The 18,422-nt window shown below is 38.1% G+C and overlaps 1 protein-coding gene across 1 annotated transcript in view; it reads left to right on the top strand.

The window, feature by feature from the left end:
• The window catches only part of METAP1 (methionyl aminopeptidase 1), a 58,353-nt gene extending 47,425 nt beyond the window's left edge, over positions 1 to 10,928 (top strand). The window contains exons 9-11 of the mRNA XM_047855755.1: positions 54 to 197; positions 4,728 to 4,793; positions 9,111 to 10,928. Coding sequence (XP_047711711.1) covers positions 54 to 197; positions 4,728 to 4,793; positions 9,111 to 9,274 — 374 coding nt within the window. The 3' untranslated portion in view covers positions 9,275 to 10,928. The remainder of the gene's footprint in view (positions 1 to 53; positions 198 to 4,727; positions 4,794 to 9,110) is intronic.
• The last annotated feature ends 7,494 nt before the right edge of the window (positions 10,929 to 18,422 follow it).

The following is an 18,422-nucleotide window of genomic DNA, read 5'->3' as shown; positions in this document are numbered from 1 at the left end:
CAGTAAGTGTCACTTACTATTACTTTGTCATGAGTCCTCTTTTTTCCTTCCAGTGAAGCCTGGTGTTCGATACAGAGAATTGGGAAACATTATTCAGAAGCATGCCCAAGCAAATGGGTTTTCAGTTGTTCGAAGCTATTGTGGGCATGGAATCCACAAGCTTTTTCATACAGCCCCTAATGTACCCCATTATGCCAGTAAGTACTACCCAAAGATTTGCTGTTTGCTAACCATTTATTTAACAAATATTTATTCAAACATTTAACAGGACCTACTATTTTGTATTTATTTTTCTATTAACTGTTATAAATGGACCCTCAAAATGTATATGTGCTCATACACAATACACATTTGTTATCTTGCTCACCTAACAGTCCAAAATGTGTTTGGTCACTATTGGGGTGGTGGTGATATGGCAATTATTCTGTGACCCAGGTTCTGTCATCGTCAACCTATACCTTTCAAGATCACTTTGGGAGTTATTCTTCTAATCTGTAGATACTGGGAGGAGGGGGAAAAGCATGGAGAGGGGTATCTTTGGGAGGTTTTAATGAACCAGCCTGAAATTGGCATAGATCACTTACATTTACTTTTCATTGGTGGGAATTCAGTCACATGGCTACACTAACTGAAAAGGAGATTGGGAAGTGTAATCTAGCTGAGGACTCTCAGAGAAGTAACCTAATTTTGGTCAACAGCCTCTGCCATGGATCCAGCTATCACTATTCTTTTTTTTTTTTTTTTTTTTAATGTGTATTCATTTTTGAGAAGGAGAGAGTGTGCACCCATGAGCGGGCGAGGAGTAGACAGAGAGGGAGACAGAGAATCTGAAGCAGGCTCTGTGCTGACACAGCGAGTTCGATGTGGGGCTTGAACTCATGAACCATGAGATCATGACCTGAGCTGAAGTCAGACTGAGTCATCAGGCATTCTCTGCTGTCACTTTTTTGATTCCTTAAATGAAATTGGTTTGGCTTGGTTTGATTTTGTAGTATATATCAGATACTGTACTATTTGTTGGTATAAATAAAGGAGATAGATGAAGTACCTTTTTAAGTTGAGTGCTATCTGATAGAATAAGAAAGGAAGTGTGGGACAATTAATGTCTTCCAAAAACCTTTTTCTCTTAGAGAGATAAGGCATGCAAGAATAAGTCTGTTTATTTAGTGCTAGAAATGAAAGCTGTCCACAGTAAGTGACCTAAGAAGGAATTTAACAAATATATGTGAGTTATTGCTGTGTAGGCACTTTCACATAATTTCTTGTGCTTAAGTTTTCTCATCTTGAACAATAGTAGGGAGTGGCACCTACCCTAGAATTGTTACTAGGATTAAGTGAGATAGTACATGGAAAACAATTAGTGTTAACTTTTAGGATGATGATGATGATGATGATGATGATGATGATAATAATGATGGATATACATTATCTCATTTGATCATCACAACTCTGAATAATTTCTTAGCCCTATTTTAAAGAGCAGATTCTGCTAAATAAATAAATAAATAAACAAAATAAATAAATGCAGATTCTGTGCTTAGAAAAGTACTTCATTTACTCAGGTTCACACAGACTAGTAAATAAATACCAAGACTAGGGGTGGTACCTGGGTTTTGTCCTTCTAGAGGCAATCTTGATTCCCATACTTTGTGCCGCCTGGTAAGGACCGAAGCGGTTTGGTGTAGTTCATGTGGGAGAAAAAAAAGAATGGTTGAAATTTTGGCTTGGTGGAGATGAGGAAGAAATTCCAGGTGGAGAGCAAGCATGAATAGATGTTTCAAGTTGAGAGCGAACAGAGAAATGATGAGCTAGGGCTGAGTACTATATATTAATAATACAGCAGGAGGCAGTGCCAGACCAAGGATATTTGACTTTATTTGCTGGGATTATCAGAAACATTTTCGTGCAGAAGAATGACAAGGTGAAGTTGCTATTTTGGGAAGACAAATTTGGCAGTGTTGTCTAGAGTGTATTGCAGGTGTGAGCTAGTCTAGCCAGCCTGATGCACACTTGTTGCCGTAGTCGAGGTGTGAGGTGGTAAGATTCTAGATGTCAGTAGTTGTGAAGAAAAGGGAAAGGAGTGAGAAACCTCTCAATGGGAGAAGCTGGAGAAGTAGTTTGGAGCACAGCATTTGGTACCTATCAGCAAACATTTATTAGCAGACCACGAAGTTTTCTTTATATAAGCTGTGAATTGTGCTTGAAATAAAAATTAGCAACAGAAAATAGGTAGTCAACTTAATTCCTTCCTGGTAAGCCCTATAATCTGATGTGCATTCCATTAACAGAATGGAAGTGGCTACTCTGATTACAGGGATACATGAGTGTGTATGTTTGTGTACAGAGAGTGTGTGCGGGGGGGGGGGGGGTGAAAAAATTCCCTTTACTTACTGAATTGACAAATGACAGATTTAGGTTTAGATACGGATTATATAAAGAGATGGAAGAAGATAGAATTTATGGGAGAAGGGGACACGGGTCAGTGATGATCGTGTCCGTAAAATACATAAAACCATTTAATTAGAAATAGAAAACAGTTCTGAAAAAAGAAGCAAGGGCCACGTATACTTGATTTCATATGTTTGATACATTTATGGAAAGTCCAGTTTCAGTCAGGTTTATATATATTAAAATATGTTGTGATCACTTTAGGGAAGTGTAAAAGGAAACTGCCGAGTCTTTGTGCAGCTGAGACCTTTTGAAATGTGTAAATGATCCCTGCTTTGGCTTGTAACTCCATATTCCTAACTAGCTGAAGGTGGAACTAGGAAACTGTTGTGTAACTTCCTCCACACCTTCTATGTTAGAGAAGTCCTTGTTAGAATTGATTTCCTTTTATTTAAGTCATTAGGGCTAAGAGGTAATGATGAATAATACCCTACGTTTGGAATGTATGTTAAATAATCTGTGAGGTAGATGGTAGAGCAGGTACAGCTTTTTACAGAAGTACTTAGCATACTGTCTGCAGTCGTGTAGTCAATCAGATAATGTATGTTTGCTGAGTGAGGTACATGGAGAAACTGAAACCATGAGTCAAGTTGAGTAGGAGTGGTAACTTCTAGAATAATGAGTCAGTGACAGAAGAAAGGAGTGGAACTTTGAGTCTCTTTCATCACTGTCCAGTAGTAATATCTTGCGAGGTGCCTATGTACTTTAAAAATTTCTAGTGGTCAGTAAAAAAAAAAAAATAGGTGGAATTAACTTGAATGATATATTTTATGTAATGCATTGCATTCACAAAATTAGCATTTCAGCATTTAATCAATGTAAAAATGATTGAGATATATATTTCATCTTTGAAATCGGCCTATATTTTACACTGAACAGTTGACATCATTCTGACTAGCCACTTGGCAAGTGCTCTCGGAGGCTACATGCTTCCAGTGCTGCAGCAGTGGGACAGCTCAGTTCCAGATTCCTTTATCCTTTTTCTTTCTGTGACATCACACTGCTACCCTTTTGACAGTAAAAAAAAATACATATCCCCAGGGGAATATGACCAATTCTTTATATGTAGTAAGTTGCAGGTCATTAGGAAAGAAAGTTCTTAGAAATAGTAAGTCATTGTTTTTTGCCTCTCAGATTTTAGGATGATTTCGAAAGTCCAGATTTGGAATCTGCAGTGCGTGTATTTTGGCAATACGTAAGAGAGTGAAAAGCAGCATGATGGCTTTTCACAAGGAAGGATGTGTAGGAAAATAAATGTGCAGGTGAGATTAGATCACATCTAGATGGCGTTTAGTGGATTCAGCCTCTGGACACGTGTCATTCATTACCAAAGCCACCATCTCCAAGACCAGCCTTACTAAGAAACCCTGAAAGCCAGTGCTGTTGCCATCTGGTGGTTAAGCAGAGCAAATGCAGTCATTTGTTTACTGATGCTCACATCAGTTTTTTGTTTTTTTTTTTAATTGGAACTTTAAACTGATTCTCCATTTTTGTCTGAGATTATCTAAAAATGTCCATTCCTGTTTTTACCTTTTGGCCTTTTTTGGAGGATGACCAGTTTGAATACTTGAACTCATCGTTGTGTCTTTCATGATGGTCCTGAAAAATACTCTCGTATTAGTGAACAAAAAGCTAAAAAAGTATTTGGGGGAGAAAATGGAATTTCTGTTTTCAGATAAAAAGGGATAGTTTTATCATTAAAAAAAAGTAGGTTCATACATAGAGGCTTTGTTCCTTTTTGAAGATAAGAAAAAGAAGGCAACATAAAAGCCTCATGAGAATTGTGCCATTGTTTCTGTGGGCTGTGTGCCTGCTCCCCCCTCACCCCACATCCACACACCCACCCAAAAGGTGCGAGGCTTCCGGCGTAATCTGGAACATCTGTTGTTTTCCTTTAAATATCTGGGTGAGTAATGGAACTTTGCTTGGTTGCATGATTTCAACTCTACTCCTGGTGTAACATAAATGGTGGTACTTTTCATTTCATAGAAGTAATAACTTCATCTGAAATCACTTTGCAGACATCTCTGTGTTTTCCTAGAGAAAATAGAAGCAGAATAAAATATGCCTAGGACAGTATCTGCCCCACAGCAGGTGGATATCTGCAAAATACCTGTTTGTTGAATGATCCCCTTTAAGAAGGGGGAATTGGGAAAGGAGAGAGGAATTTAAGAATCACTGATAGGAATGCAAGTTGTGTACTCTGACAAGGGAGCTGTTCAACAGTATGCTGCTGGTTTTTAGCTGGGTTTTGAGAATTTTTTTTTCTTTAATTTCAGAAAATAAAGCAGTTGGAGTGATGAAGGCTGGCCATGTATTTACAATTGAGCCAATGATTTGTGAAGGTGAGAAAAAAGGATGCTATAATGTTCTTGAATTTTAATTTACTTTTGGTCACTCATGATCAGATCAGTAGTCTGCTCTGTTTATTTTCTTTTTGGTTCATTTCCACTCCCAGTCGCATCTCAAGCTCAATTCAGTATCATGTAGAGAACTGAAAACTGTAAGGGCTGGCAAGAAAGCAGTGCTTTCTGTCTGGTAATTCTGCTGTCAGTAGATGCTGAAGTACTTGAATCCTGGTCCCTTTCCATAAAATATTCTGTCAAAGGGTGTGTTGTAATAACAGGAGCCTCCATCAAGCCTGTGTAGCTTTTTGATGGGTGTCCAGGGGGAGGGAAAAAGAAGTAGAGCCACTCACTTCGAGGCAGACACGGGTATATGATTTGCTTCTCCGCAACTCACGAGGTAGGTGCTATCCCCATCATACAGAAGAGCAAACTGATCCTTGAAGCAGGTAAGTAACTCTTCTGAAGTCATCTAGCTAGTTATGTGGCAGCTGACTTAGACCAAACTCATGAGCTGTTCTGCCTGCTCAGGGTCTGCGCTCAGGTCATCAGGTGGCATTATTTAGCTCTTGTGGACAAAGCACAGCACAGACATACTTAACGCTGGCAGTTTTATGTCCTCAGTGTTGCTGTTCCCCGTGGCAGGCTCATAGCATTGATAAAGACCCAGTGTCATGATTAGAGCTTGTCGCTCAGATGGTCGGATGTTCTCTTCACCTTTCTTCTCAGCCAGTCCTCTGTTGGGATTAGGGGACGCAGTGAGGCTGTAGTAGTGGGGCTGGTGTGTCCTGGGGCCTACATTAAAGGATACCTCCTCTCTGGATCCTTCCGGTCTTTTTTATAACCTGATCTTGGCAGTGACATCCCATTACTTCTGTCAGATTGCCTTCCTTAGAAGTGAGTCACTAAATTCAGTCTACAGGCTGCCTTCTTATAACCTGATCCTTTGTTGCCTTTTCTGTAAAGTGGAATTACACTCTTTAACCTGCCAGCTCCCCAGGGCAGCTATTAAGAATTGAGACGACTTACATTAGCACAAAATACCTTGTGTCCTTTTAAGGGCTGTGAACATGCAAGGTACTGTTTTTGTCGTTGTCATGGAATAAGAATTAAGTTCTGATCCTGTGGAACCAGTCTGAGGGCGGGAGGTATATTAGCAGAGAAAAGCAAGACACTGAGAAGAAAGTAGTTTTGGTTACATACCTGTTTTCATTAACTGGCACCTGGTTGGTAAGACACAGTGTGGTATTTCCAAGAATAAGCAAATAACTTTTCATAGAGCCTGTTCAGATAATCATCATATTATAGCATACATACTTTTGTGTAACTCAGGTAGGCTAAATCCTAGCTCTGGAGTGGAAAGTTTCAAATGCAAAGAAGAATTTGAATTTTCTCCGAATAGGATCCAGATATGTTTGACTTGACATTGGTAAAGAACCTTTTGTAAGCAGTTCGCAGTAAAGTTAGATAAGTATTATGTCTTTAATCCAGTTGTGAAAAGGTTATTCATTACATCAGAAAATACCCAGTTATAGTCATCTTTACATGTTTGACAAAGCATGAATTAACTTTCTTTAAGCTACCTCATATTTTCTTTTTAGGCTGGGATTTAGTATTGTAAAAGTAGGTTACTTCACTGCATTTTATATGTGTTCTAGGATTTGTGTGAGTCAGTGAGACCTAATCTTTGGTAAAGATTACTCAAAATGAAGGCTGTATTGATTTTTTTGACATCTAATTTGGAGACAAGAAAGTCTCTATAAACACACTTCTATAGTAGTATCCAGAATTGCATAACTTTCTCATTTTACCTCTGCCTCCCCTCCTCTCTTTCTCGAGAGTGGTTTCTTTCATTGTCCTGGGGCTTTTTTCCACTGTCCCTTTCTTTCCTTTCTCTTTTAGCCCCTCCCTATCTATTTTGCCTCATTCTAATTTTTTAAAATTCTCTCACCAATCCTATTTCTTTCTCTTAGCCCCTTTTTTTTCTGGTTACTAGAGGGGTGTGGTCAAAAATTTCAGAGTAGAATCTCTTGTCACCATCTGTGTGCCTGCCATTTAAAAATCATATTAGAAATTAAATGCTATAGGGGCGCCCGGGTGGCTCACTCAGTTAAGCATCTGACTCTTGATTTTGGCTCAGGTCATGGTTCGTGACATCGAGTCCCATGTTAGGCTCTGTCCTGACAGAGAAGAGCCTGCTTTGGATTCTCTTCCTCTCTGTCTCTGCCCCTTCCCTGCTTGCATTCTTTCTCTCTCTCTGTCTCTCTCTTAAAAATAAATAAACATTAAAAAAATGCTGTAATAAAAGTGTAAAAAGATGATTTCCTTTACAATATACATTGGCTGTAGTTTATGCCAAAGTTGTACCAGGAAAGAGCTAAATTTATTAATTCAGTTTTTAACTCATAGTTCTATAATGAGCTGTATCAATATGTTTTCTAAAATGAAACCCAGTGCCTTTATTTTGGAAATACCATCTTGATTTGGTATTTGGGAGGCATAAAAAATGTGAAGTTGTAACACACCCAAGGAATAAAATATCATCATTACTTCATTGAACTAAAAACCAAAATGAAGTTGGAGGAAAAACTAAAACAGTTGAAGTATAAATAGGAGTATTATTATTATTGTTATTACTGAGGTATAATTGATGTACAATATTGTATTAGTTCTAGGTATAGATTAAATATACTAATTTGACAGTACTATGTATTACCCAGTGCTTATCGTGATAACTGTAGTCACCACCTCTCAATTTTATTGACTGTATTCTCTATGCTCTACTTTTCATTTCCGTGATTTCTTTGTTTTATAACTGGAAGTTTGTACCTCTTAATTCCCTAATTTCACGCCCCCCCACCCCGCCCCATATACCTCCCTTCTGGCAACCACTTATTTGTTCTCTCTATTTAAGAGTCTTTCGCAGGGGTACCTGGGTGGCTCAGTCAATTAAGCATCCGACTTTGACTCAAGTCATGATCTCACAGTTCGTGAGTTCCAGCCCCGCATGAGGCTCTGTGCTAACAGCTCAGAGCAGCCTGGAGCCTGTTTCAGATGTGTCTTCCTCTCTCTCTGCCCCTCCCCTGCTCGCTGTCTGTCTCTGTCTCAAAAATAAATAAATGTTAAAAAAAAAAAATTTAAGAGTCTGTTTGGTTGTTCATTGGTTTTGTTTTTTAAGTTCTACATGTAAGTGAAATCATAAGAGTATTTGTCTTTTTCTGTCTAACTTATTTCACTTAGCATAATACCCTCTAGGTCCATCCATGTTGTCGCAAATGGCATGATCTCACCCTTTTTCATGGCTGCGTAATACTTTGTTGTGTGTGCATGCCGTATCTTCTTCATCCATTCATCTATCAGTGGACGCTTGAGAGTTACTTCCATATCTTGGCTACTCTGCATAATGCTGCAGTAAACATAGGGGTGCATATATCTTTTTGAAGGAGTGTTTTTGTTTTCTTTGGGTAAGTTCCTAGTAATGGAAATACTGGATTGTGTGGTAATTCTATTTTTAATTTTTCTCACAGTGGCCGCACCAGTTTACACTAGCAGTCCACAAGGGTTCCCTTTTTCTCTACTTCCTCACCAACCAACACATGTTATTGCCTGTTGTGAGGTGATAATCTCATTGTAGTTTTGATTTGTAGCTCCCTGATTATTAGTGATGTTGAGTATCTTTTCATGTGTCTGTTAGCTGTCTGATGTCTGCTTTGGAAAAATGTTCAGGTCCTCTCCTCATTTTTAATTGGATTCTTTGTTTTTGTTTTTGTTTTTGGTGTTGAGGTATATATAAATTCTTTATGTATTTGGATATTAACCCCTTATCAGATCTATCATTTGCAGATATCTTTTTGCATTCGGTAGGTTGCCTTCTGTTTTGTTGATGGTGTCTTTTGCTGTGCAAATGCTTTTTATTTTTGATGTAGTCCCGATAGTTTATTTTCACTTTTGTTTTCCTTGCCTCGGGAGACAGATTCATAAATATGTTGGTGAGGCTGATGTCCAAGAGATTACTGCCTGTTTTCTTTAAGGAGATCCATGGAATTCCAAGTCTTTAATTTTGAGTTTATTTTTGTGTGTTGTGTATTTTGCTTACTATGTAAGCAAGTAGTGCAGTTTCGTTCTTTTTTTTTCCAGTTTCATTCTTTTGAATGTAGCTGCCTACCATTTGTAAATTGGAGTCTTAATAGTGAATTTTCTAATTGGCTTCTGTAATATCCAAGGATATAGGAGTACATGCAAATACTCTTATCTAGAGAGTTTGTTTAGAACACTGAGCGATAGAATTAAGAAATTGTTTTTGTTTGTTTGTTTAAGGTGGATGGCAGGATGAAACCTGGCCAGACGGTTGGACCGCCGTGACGAGAGACGGAAAGCGGTCTGCTCAGTTTGAGCACACCCTGCTGGTCACGGACACTGGCTGTGAAATCCTGACCCGGCGACTTGATAGCACGCGGCCTCACTTCATGTCCCAATTTTAATTTCTCCCGAGATGGCACATCTCAGTAATACCTTCTGGCTGTACCATGCATTTTATTGAGAGTACAGAATGGAAGAGGAGATTTTTATTACGTGTTTTGTTTTGACTATAGATAAGGAAGACTACAACATTGGATGTGTGTCTTCAAGAACTTGACTTGGGTCTGAAAAAGCTGAGAAGAATAAAAGAAACATTCTCAACTCTTTTCAGTATTCCCCTCTCCCTCCAGAAATCTCTGCACCCCTGTTTTCTCACTTGGCCTTTGAGCACTTTTTACGTAAACCTGCTTCTAGTTGCTTTTATCACTGCCACAACTGGGCCAGCAAGAGCCAGCTGCTCTTCAGGTGAATGTGGAAGATGAGAATCCTTGAAACTTTAGCAACATATGTTGTTCCAGATTTTTTTTATTATATATGTATGGAAATATATATGTATACATTTTAAATTCCATGTATGTAATTCCTGAACACTATATGACCTGGGTTTGTGTTAATTCTGCCCTGACAGTGCTATATGCTGTCATAAATGGACCCATTGTTTGCAGTGATTTATTTCCCAGTTGGGAATTTGGCCTCCCTCCTTCCCCATGCTACTTATTTACCCTTGTAATTGTGTGTAAGGAAGCACTCGGTCAGTGAGACTTCCTCTCCAGTGTGGACTCCGTCAGTGAATGGTTGTGGCAAAATTCACTTTGGAAAAGGGTTGTCACATTTTAAAAACATCTAGTTTCTGGCAAAAATAGCCATGTTTCATATGATAGCTGGCTGTTTCAGAGCATGAGCGTTTTGTGATACATTGCTCTTTCAGACCTCTTTCTGGTCGAAATGGGAGGGAAAAAGCTCCCTTTCTTCCCCTCTATTTTATTTCAAGGGCAAACCTTGGAGATATTCAGAGAAGGGTGAACGGTTGCACTGTGGAGGTTGATGGGAAGAGACAGTTCTGAAATCTCTTTGGCAGTGAGCAGAGTAAGTCAGGTGGGCTGTTAGCTTCTGACATTTAGTAAACCTGGTAGTGATGAGAAAGGAACTTCTTTGAAGATTGTACTGTTCCCTTGCAGTAGAGATGCAGCTGTCTGTGGTGTGTTGAAAACACACTTTACCTTGACATGGTTGGGAACCTCATTAGAAATGACCCCAGCTGCCCAATATCTTTGTTCCTTTCAGTAGTTCAGTCCAAATGGAAGTGTATCCAGGGAACACGTATCAGATCAAAGTCGTTGTCATTGGAGTGTACTTGATTACTGGGTATCTGGTAACTTTCTTGTAAGATAATTTGATACCACTGACATGTTATATGAGAACATCTTTCCCAGAGTGCCTCAGACCTTTATTGCTTTAAAAGAATTATGATAATGTTTTCATTACTTTTATTATTTTAATGATTTAGTGAAGTGACTGAATCTGGTATAGACTTTTGGGGGTATGTGTGTGAAATTTTTTATCAAACTGTAATATTTGTGAATGGAATGCCTTGCAATATGAATGTTAATATAATGTGTAAAGGGAGATTAAAAGTTTGAACGATTATCCCCTCCCCCCCCCCCCCCCCCCACCGTGTAGTTATTAACTTTGCTGCATTTGTTTGGGGTTTCAGAGGGAAGTGGCGGGAGTAGGGTGGCTGATTTCATAATCTGAAATAAACTCATGACCATTTGAGTGAAGAGTTTTTCGAGTTTAACGACTACATAATTCCAGTACTGTGTTTAGTTCACCAGAGCCTATCAGCAGTATTTGAGATGCAACCATAGTTTTGAGAGCTTTCAAGACAGAATGCTGAATATTTAGGTAATCATTTTAGGTACTGATGGTGGAATTAACAGTGTGGGCTTCTTTGATCATTAGAATATAAGCTCAAGGAAAAAATACCTTGATAGGATAATTTTTTTGTAAAAAGGTTAACATTGGTGATGATGCTTTTTTTGGTTTGGTAGATTTCAAAACAGTATGGGCTCTAGTCTAATTGTATATATCTAATTTAAAATGTTTATTAGATGAGAAAGCTTCACGTTTCATTATTCTGCCAACTTTTCAGAGTGTATTAACTTTTTATTTTTTGTGTCAACTTAATTTTTTTTTTTTAATTTTTTTTTTTTTCAACGTTTATTTATTTTTGGGACAGAGAGAGACAGAGCATGAACGGGGGAGGGGCAGAGAGAGAGGGAGACACAGAATCGGAAACAGGCTCCAGGCTCTGAGCCATCAGCCCAGAGCCCGGCGCGGGGCTCGAACTCCCGGACCGCGAGATCGTGACCTGGCTGAAGTCGGACGCTTAACCGACTGTGCCACCCAGGCGCCCCTCAACTTAATTTTTTTAATGTTTGTTTATTTTTGAGAGAGAACATGAGCTGGGGAAGAGCAGAGAGAGGGAGACACAGAATCCAAAGCAGGCTCCAGGCTCTGAGCTGTCAGCACAGAACCCGATGCGGGGCTCGAACTCCTGAGCTGTGAGATCATGACCTGAGCCGAAGTCGGATGCCAAACCGATTGAGCCACCCAGGCACCCCTTGTGTCAGCTTTTAAAGTAATACATATAGTTTTTCCTGCCAGTCCTCCAGCCCCCTTGGAATTATAATTTAGAAGCAGGGAAACATTTGCCTTTAAATTTTATGTCTTTTGCTGATGTAGTGGATTAAGGTACATTAGGACCCATTCACTGACACTTTAATACCACTTGCCACGGGTTGAAATTTAATAGGAGGTTGAGGAATTCGTCATCTTACCTTGATTCTTTTGTCCTATAACTACTATTTTTTTCTTTGTGTTTGGTTAAGATTGCAGGCATGGTGCTTTACTTTTTGCTAAGGCCCCCAGAATGCACCCTCATGGTATCTGTAAGCTGTTTTTTTCAAAAAAAAAAAAAAAAAAAAAAAATTTTTTTTACTTCCAACTTTGCATTTTGAAAATTTTCAGATTTACAAAAAAGTTGAAAGTATAGTACAAGGAAATGATCATATACCCTTTATCTATATTCAGTGATCATTACTTTGCCACATCTCTCTCTTAAGCACCTTCCTTTTGAAACAAATGGCATCATACTTCACATTATTATTGCAGCTTGTCTGTTAAGACGTAAGGACATTTCTTACTGATCATAGTACCACACCCAAGGAATTTAACATTGATACAGAATTATCTAATGTATAGTACATACTCAAATGTGAGTCTCAGTTTTTTTCCAAATGTTCTTTAAAGCTTCTCTCTTTTCTAAATCCAGGATCTAGACCCATGCATTTGGTTGTCCTGTATCTGTAGTCTTTTTTACTCTAGAACAATCCTACCTTTTTTGGTGCTTTATGAAATTGACACTTAATAAAGCAGGCCAGTTAGCTTATAAATTTCTGTATTTCTCTGGGAGTTTCTCATGAGAAATTTCAAGATAAATATTTTGGCAGAAGACTCTACTGATGGTATGTGGTATGTCTCATTCGTTGTGTCACATCACATCAGGAGACACAATGTTACTGTCACATTATTGCCAATATAAGTTTGATCACTTGCTTTGTCAGATCTTTCCATTTTAAGAATATCTTTTTTTCTGAAGCAAATAATCTGGGAGGAGATACTTGAAGACCATTTGGATATTCTTTTCACTCAATGGAATTAATGTGCCCTGATAATCCTTGCCAGAGTCCATTATTTTATTACATTGGTGGCTGCAAATTGAGACTGAAATCTAGCATTCCATTTACATTTTATTAGCTGGCACCCTTTTACAAAGAAGCATTTTCTCCCCTCCTTTTACCCACAGTCGTTGAGTGTTGTCAATGTGGGCTCATCAATTCTTAAAAATTCTATTTAATTACTGTAATTGTCCCAAATTTGGCCAGCAGAAGCACCTTTAAGCTTATTCATGTGTCATTTTGACCTGCGCCTATCAGTCTTTGAGCGCTTTCTTTTTGCTGTAGCAAGATGTTGTAAGTTTATCGTACAGCTTTCCTGTCTCACACTGGGACAGGCTGTTTCTCCAAGGAGCCCTCGTTCCCTTTCATGGGGAATGGTATTTGGAAATGAGGATCTGGGTGCTACTGGGTGTCCTTGTTGCCAGGCACTTTCAGGAAACAGAGCCAGAAAATGTACTTTTTATAAATCATGAATTCGTTCTGATACTTTCAAATCTAACACTAATCTTTCTCATCTTTTTCTGTTTCATATTTATATCTGCTTTATCCCATGGTGAGAACTTTGGTTCTGAACAGCATTAATATTTATTTGCTGGATTCTGTAAGACATGTAAAATTTAGAATTACTGTATCAAAATCACTACCAACAGTGAACTTAAGTGCAAAATTTGTGATTCTTGAAACCTGTCTCACTAAGGGAGTACAGATTATTGGTTTGTTACTTGAAGTAATTTTATTCCTACTGTATCCTAAATTTCGTAAACTGTGAGCTCCCTTTTGACAATACAGTGCATCTTGGGGGCAAAAGGTACAGTAAGAGGAATGGGAAGGATAGTGATCTGGGAGTTAGAAGTATTGGAAAGGTTTGAGATAGTGTGGTAAGGTTCTGTCTACATTTGGTGTTTGACCTCTACCAAACTCTGGAGCTATAAGAGGAGCACATGATACCACTTTGTAATGTAGATGTGTGGCCCATTTTCCAGTAGAGAAAAACATCTGGGCATTATTGTCTTAGCAACAGATTGTTTCACAATGTAGGCTACATTATGCTAATATCCTAAAAGTTGTATTGTTTCATTTTAAAAATGAACACCCAAGGAAAGGTTAGCTTAGCACAGGCTCCCCCACGTTTGAACCCTGAGGAGCAAGCAGCCTCTGGTGGCAGCCTCTCCTTTACCTCTTCTTCCTTTTGGTGCTAAGTATGAAAAAGAACAATAGTGCTTTGTATTTGGTTATTTTGAGAAAAAGAAAGCAGGAAATAAGGTGGCCTTGGCTGCCTCTCATCGTTTTGGGGACTGTGGAGGAGCAAAAACACAGCTGTCGGTCTATGGTGATTCTGTGGTTATATTACAAAATGTGTCAATGCTGGGGTCTTAGCAAACTGTGCCAATAAGTCCAGTGGAGCAGTGAAGAAGGCTTCCTGGAAAGGTATCAGTGATACGTTTGTTACGGCTCAAAGTCTTCTGGTAATTATTTTTTACTGATGTCTAGAACGTTTTTACCATTGTAAAACTTTTAGTAGAGGCATCGCTTACATCTCCTGGGTGCTTAGCCCTTTTCATGTTACCTCGGCCTCCTCACCTCACCCTCAAGAACAAACGTGCTAATACTTTTCCAAAACTTGTAGGTACATTTGTATTTTCGTGTCATGAGAAGAGCACAGGACCAACAGGACCCCAGGGCTCTGATTTCTCCAGTTTTTTATTTGGTTGCAAGACTAGGACAAATCCCTATACTTATCTGTGGAGAGACCTATTTGTGGAATGATACTATTAGCAACTATTTTATTCTATATATAATGTGACTATAAAGCAAATTTATTTCAGTAGTTGGGTCAGGGGTCAACAGAAAATTCAGGCTGGAATTTTTACAACTTTATTAGTCAATCTGATTCTGAGGAAACAAAATAGCCAAGGATAAGAACCTTTAGTCTGAAGATCTATGTTAGAGAAAGAGCAATAGATACTTTAAAGCACATTTTCACTGTTTATGTTGCTTAGTATATCCTGGTTTAATATATCCAGCTTCAGTCAATTTTTAAACTGGAGGTAGTTGACTAGCACTCCTTTCTTGAAAGGGGCTTGTGCAAATTTATCTCATCACAAGAATTCTGATATGATGTCCACTTTGATAAAAATCAGTTACATTTTAAAAACCATCCCACCTACTTAGTGCCCATAAAGTTCCACCAAAAGAAATTTGTATAATGGAGGACTTTGTATGGTCCTGTTCACTTTGTAGTTGTTTCTTTAAAGACACGATTCCCTTAGTTCTATGCATTTATTATCTAAATATCTCTTTAAATATAATAAAATGTTCTCCAAATGTGTTTGTGGTATACTTTTTTCTAAAGGGTATTTGCTGACAATCCAATCTGGCATGTGTATTGAAACAAAATTGACTCAATCTACAGTTATTTTTTTTTTTCTCCTGGGTCACACAGTGTCTCTAGGCCCAAAGAATTGTCAGTTACTTCAGGACTTTGATCACCAGCCTAATTGGCAGATTGGTAGCCAGGCAGAAAATGTTCTGAAGCATTCTGTGCATGGGAAACATGTTCCCTCTTTTCCAAATCAAAACACGTTTTGACTATAAGTTTGCATTCAAATGGGATAAATGGAAAGAAATAGCATTATGTATATTTTTTGGAGTGTTTTTTGTTTGATGTAAGTTGTACACACATGAATGGTTCACTGTGACAGTTTGGGATGTAATGCAGTTTTTCCCTGTCTCCGTCCCCCCAAACCTCATCATTCCCTAGGTTCCTACTTTATATGTTAGTTCTCTGCATGTAATAAAGAACTTGTTCCCAGACATGTCTGCAAATGGACTGTCTTACTCCAGTGAACATCAGTCAGGTTAAACAGAATAGCACAATATGCAAGCAAGATTTGAAAAGTGCTAACTAGGTACAGGAAAAATTTTCAGTAAAAAGTTGCTTAAAATTAGTTCCTAATACTGTAAAATTTTAGGTACTTAAGTTAAAAATACATTTTACTAACTTTCATGAAGTATATAGTGGGTTAGCCATTGTGTGTTAAAATTATGTATCTGTCCAAGAAAGCAGTTTAAAGATACTTAAAAAAAATTCCCAACAATACTTTTCAGGTGGTAGACCTCCTAATTTTGGACAACCAGGATAGGCTTGCTGATGTGCATATAGTGAGTAGCTTTTACCCCTGTTTTATCTATACTTTCTTCCAAAAACTGTATATGCTATTTCTTCCAAAAACAAAAGCATTATACACAACATGCTAGCTGCCATCCAAGAGGATATATTAAAAGGATCTTGAAAAGGCTTTATAGTCCCATGATCCAAGAATCTTTATAGTAAGGATCATATAAACTTAACTCCCTCATTGGCCAGCTACAAAAGTTGGAGTTACATTGTTTTGATATTTTATTTTTTAAAAATAAAGCAATCATTTTTAAGGTTTTGTTAATTTGAGAGAGACAGAGACAGAGTAAGTCAGGGAGGGGCAGAGGGAGACTCCGAAGCAGGCTTCACGCTGCTAGCACAGAGCCTGATGCAAGGCTTGAACTCATGAAGCTATGAGGTGTGACCTGAGCCAAAACCAAGAGTCAGATGCTTAACTGACTGAGCCATCCAGGTGCCCCCATTATTTTATGTTAAAACGGCTTTACTTTTTCATGTAGGTGGGCATAAAAATGCCATCTCATTCGTGTATATACCTCATATATGAGAAGAAAACTAATGATGGAAAAAACTTTTTAGAGAATTATTAGCTCTCCTACATTATCACACTACTTGTCTATTTTCTTAGTGTGATTGCTCAAGGTGATAGATTTTGTTCCTGGAAGGCTATTAGTGTGATTGCTCAAGGTGATAGATTTTGTTCCTGGAAGACTAAGGCTAAACTGAAACAGTTAAAAGCCTATTTTCAGAGCTTTGGTAGAAGCTAGTTTTAATTTTTTCTTCCAGTTTTCTCAGAACAATAATTTGGGGCCATTTGGGCCCCTAGTGCATCTCCAGCCCCCAAGGTAAAATGGGAGAGAAGCTAGGTGGCAATACCTGGTTCTACAAATGCACTAGCTATCCAAAAAGGAGAGGTCATGACCATAATTGCTACCTTTCTATTTTTAAATCAACTAAATAGTGCTCTCTCAGAAACACAAGCACTTACAGGAGCAATTAAGCCTTATCAATCAAAAGTATTTTTATTTTTAATGTTTATTTTTGAGAGAGTGTGTGAGTTGGGGAGGGGGAGAGAGAGAGAGAGACAGAGAGAGAGAGAGAATCTGAAGCAGGCTCCAGGCTCTGAGATGTCAGCAGAGAGCCCAATGCGGGGCTCAAACTCATGAACCATGAAATCATGACCTGAGATGAAGTCAGAAGCTTAACTAGCCACCCAGGCGCCCCAAAAGTATTTTTAAAATAACAAAAAAACACATGGCTTCAATCCAACCAAAAGAACTATGTGCGTGGCATATCCGATGTGTTGACGGAACAGCAGTCTGCAATACACTATCATGTGGAAAAACCAAAAGAGCGCAAAATAATGTTAATAGTATTCCTTTGTGTAGTTTTAAAGGATATGTATATGTGCTATCCCGTGAATTGAAACTTCTGGGAAGATACATGAACTTTCTAGGAGTCAACCATTTTTTTTTTTTTTTTTTTTTTTGTGGGAGGGGAATGTTGTGTTGCTCTTATATAATTTTCTGTAATTGAATTTTCTAACTCTTGGATATGTTGCTTTTCTTTTTTTTTTCAATGTCAATGGATTACCTGGATGGAAGAGAAAGCATTTTTTGTTTGCTGCTTTATATTGCTCAGAATAAAAGAAAATCCTAAATGTTACTTAACAGCACCACAAAAAGACTGATAGATTTGATTATATTAAAATAAAAATATAAAATATATTAAAACTTAAAACTGATGGAAGGACTGGCATCTATAAGAACACCTAAAAATTACTCAGAAAAAGAGAATCCAATAGAAAAATGAACAAAGGATGTAAATACTTCCCCAAAAAGGAAATACAAATGTACGATAGTACTTTAGTAACTGAGGGAAATGCAAGCTGATGTAATGAAGTATCATTTCACACTCATTGAATTTGTAAAGATTTCCAACCATTTTGAGGAACGATGTTGGCAGTTTCTAGTACAGATGTGCTTATCCTAGGATATACAGTTGGCTCTTGAACAATGCAGGGACTAGGTATGCCGACCCTCCATGCATTTGAAAATCCACGTATTACTTCTGACTCCCCCAAAACGTTACTAATGGCTTACTGTTGACCGGAAGCCTTACTGATAACAGTTGATTAACACATACATATTATAAATGGTATTCTTACAACAAAATTAGCTAGAGAAAAAAAAGTGAAGATAATCATAAAATATTTACAGAACCATACTGTAAAAAACCCATATATAAGTGAAATCTGTGCAGTTCAAACCTATGTTGTTCAAGGGCCAACTACACATCCTAAGTAATGAGGATTACTAACACAGTGAGCATGAGAAGGATGTACAAGAATGTTTCACCAGTGTCGTCAGCAAT

This window comes from Prionailurus viverrinus, chromosome B1, assembly GCF_022837055.1.
Source record: "Prionailurus viverrinus isolate Anna chromosome B1, UM_Priviv_1.0, whole genome shotgun sequence".
NCBI lineage: Eukaryota > Metazoa > Chordata > Mammalia > Carnivora > Felidae > Prionailurus > Prionailurus viverrinus.
Note: the sequence above shows the minus strand (reverse complement) of the source record. Positions and strands in the feature narration are given on the sequence as shown.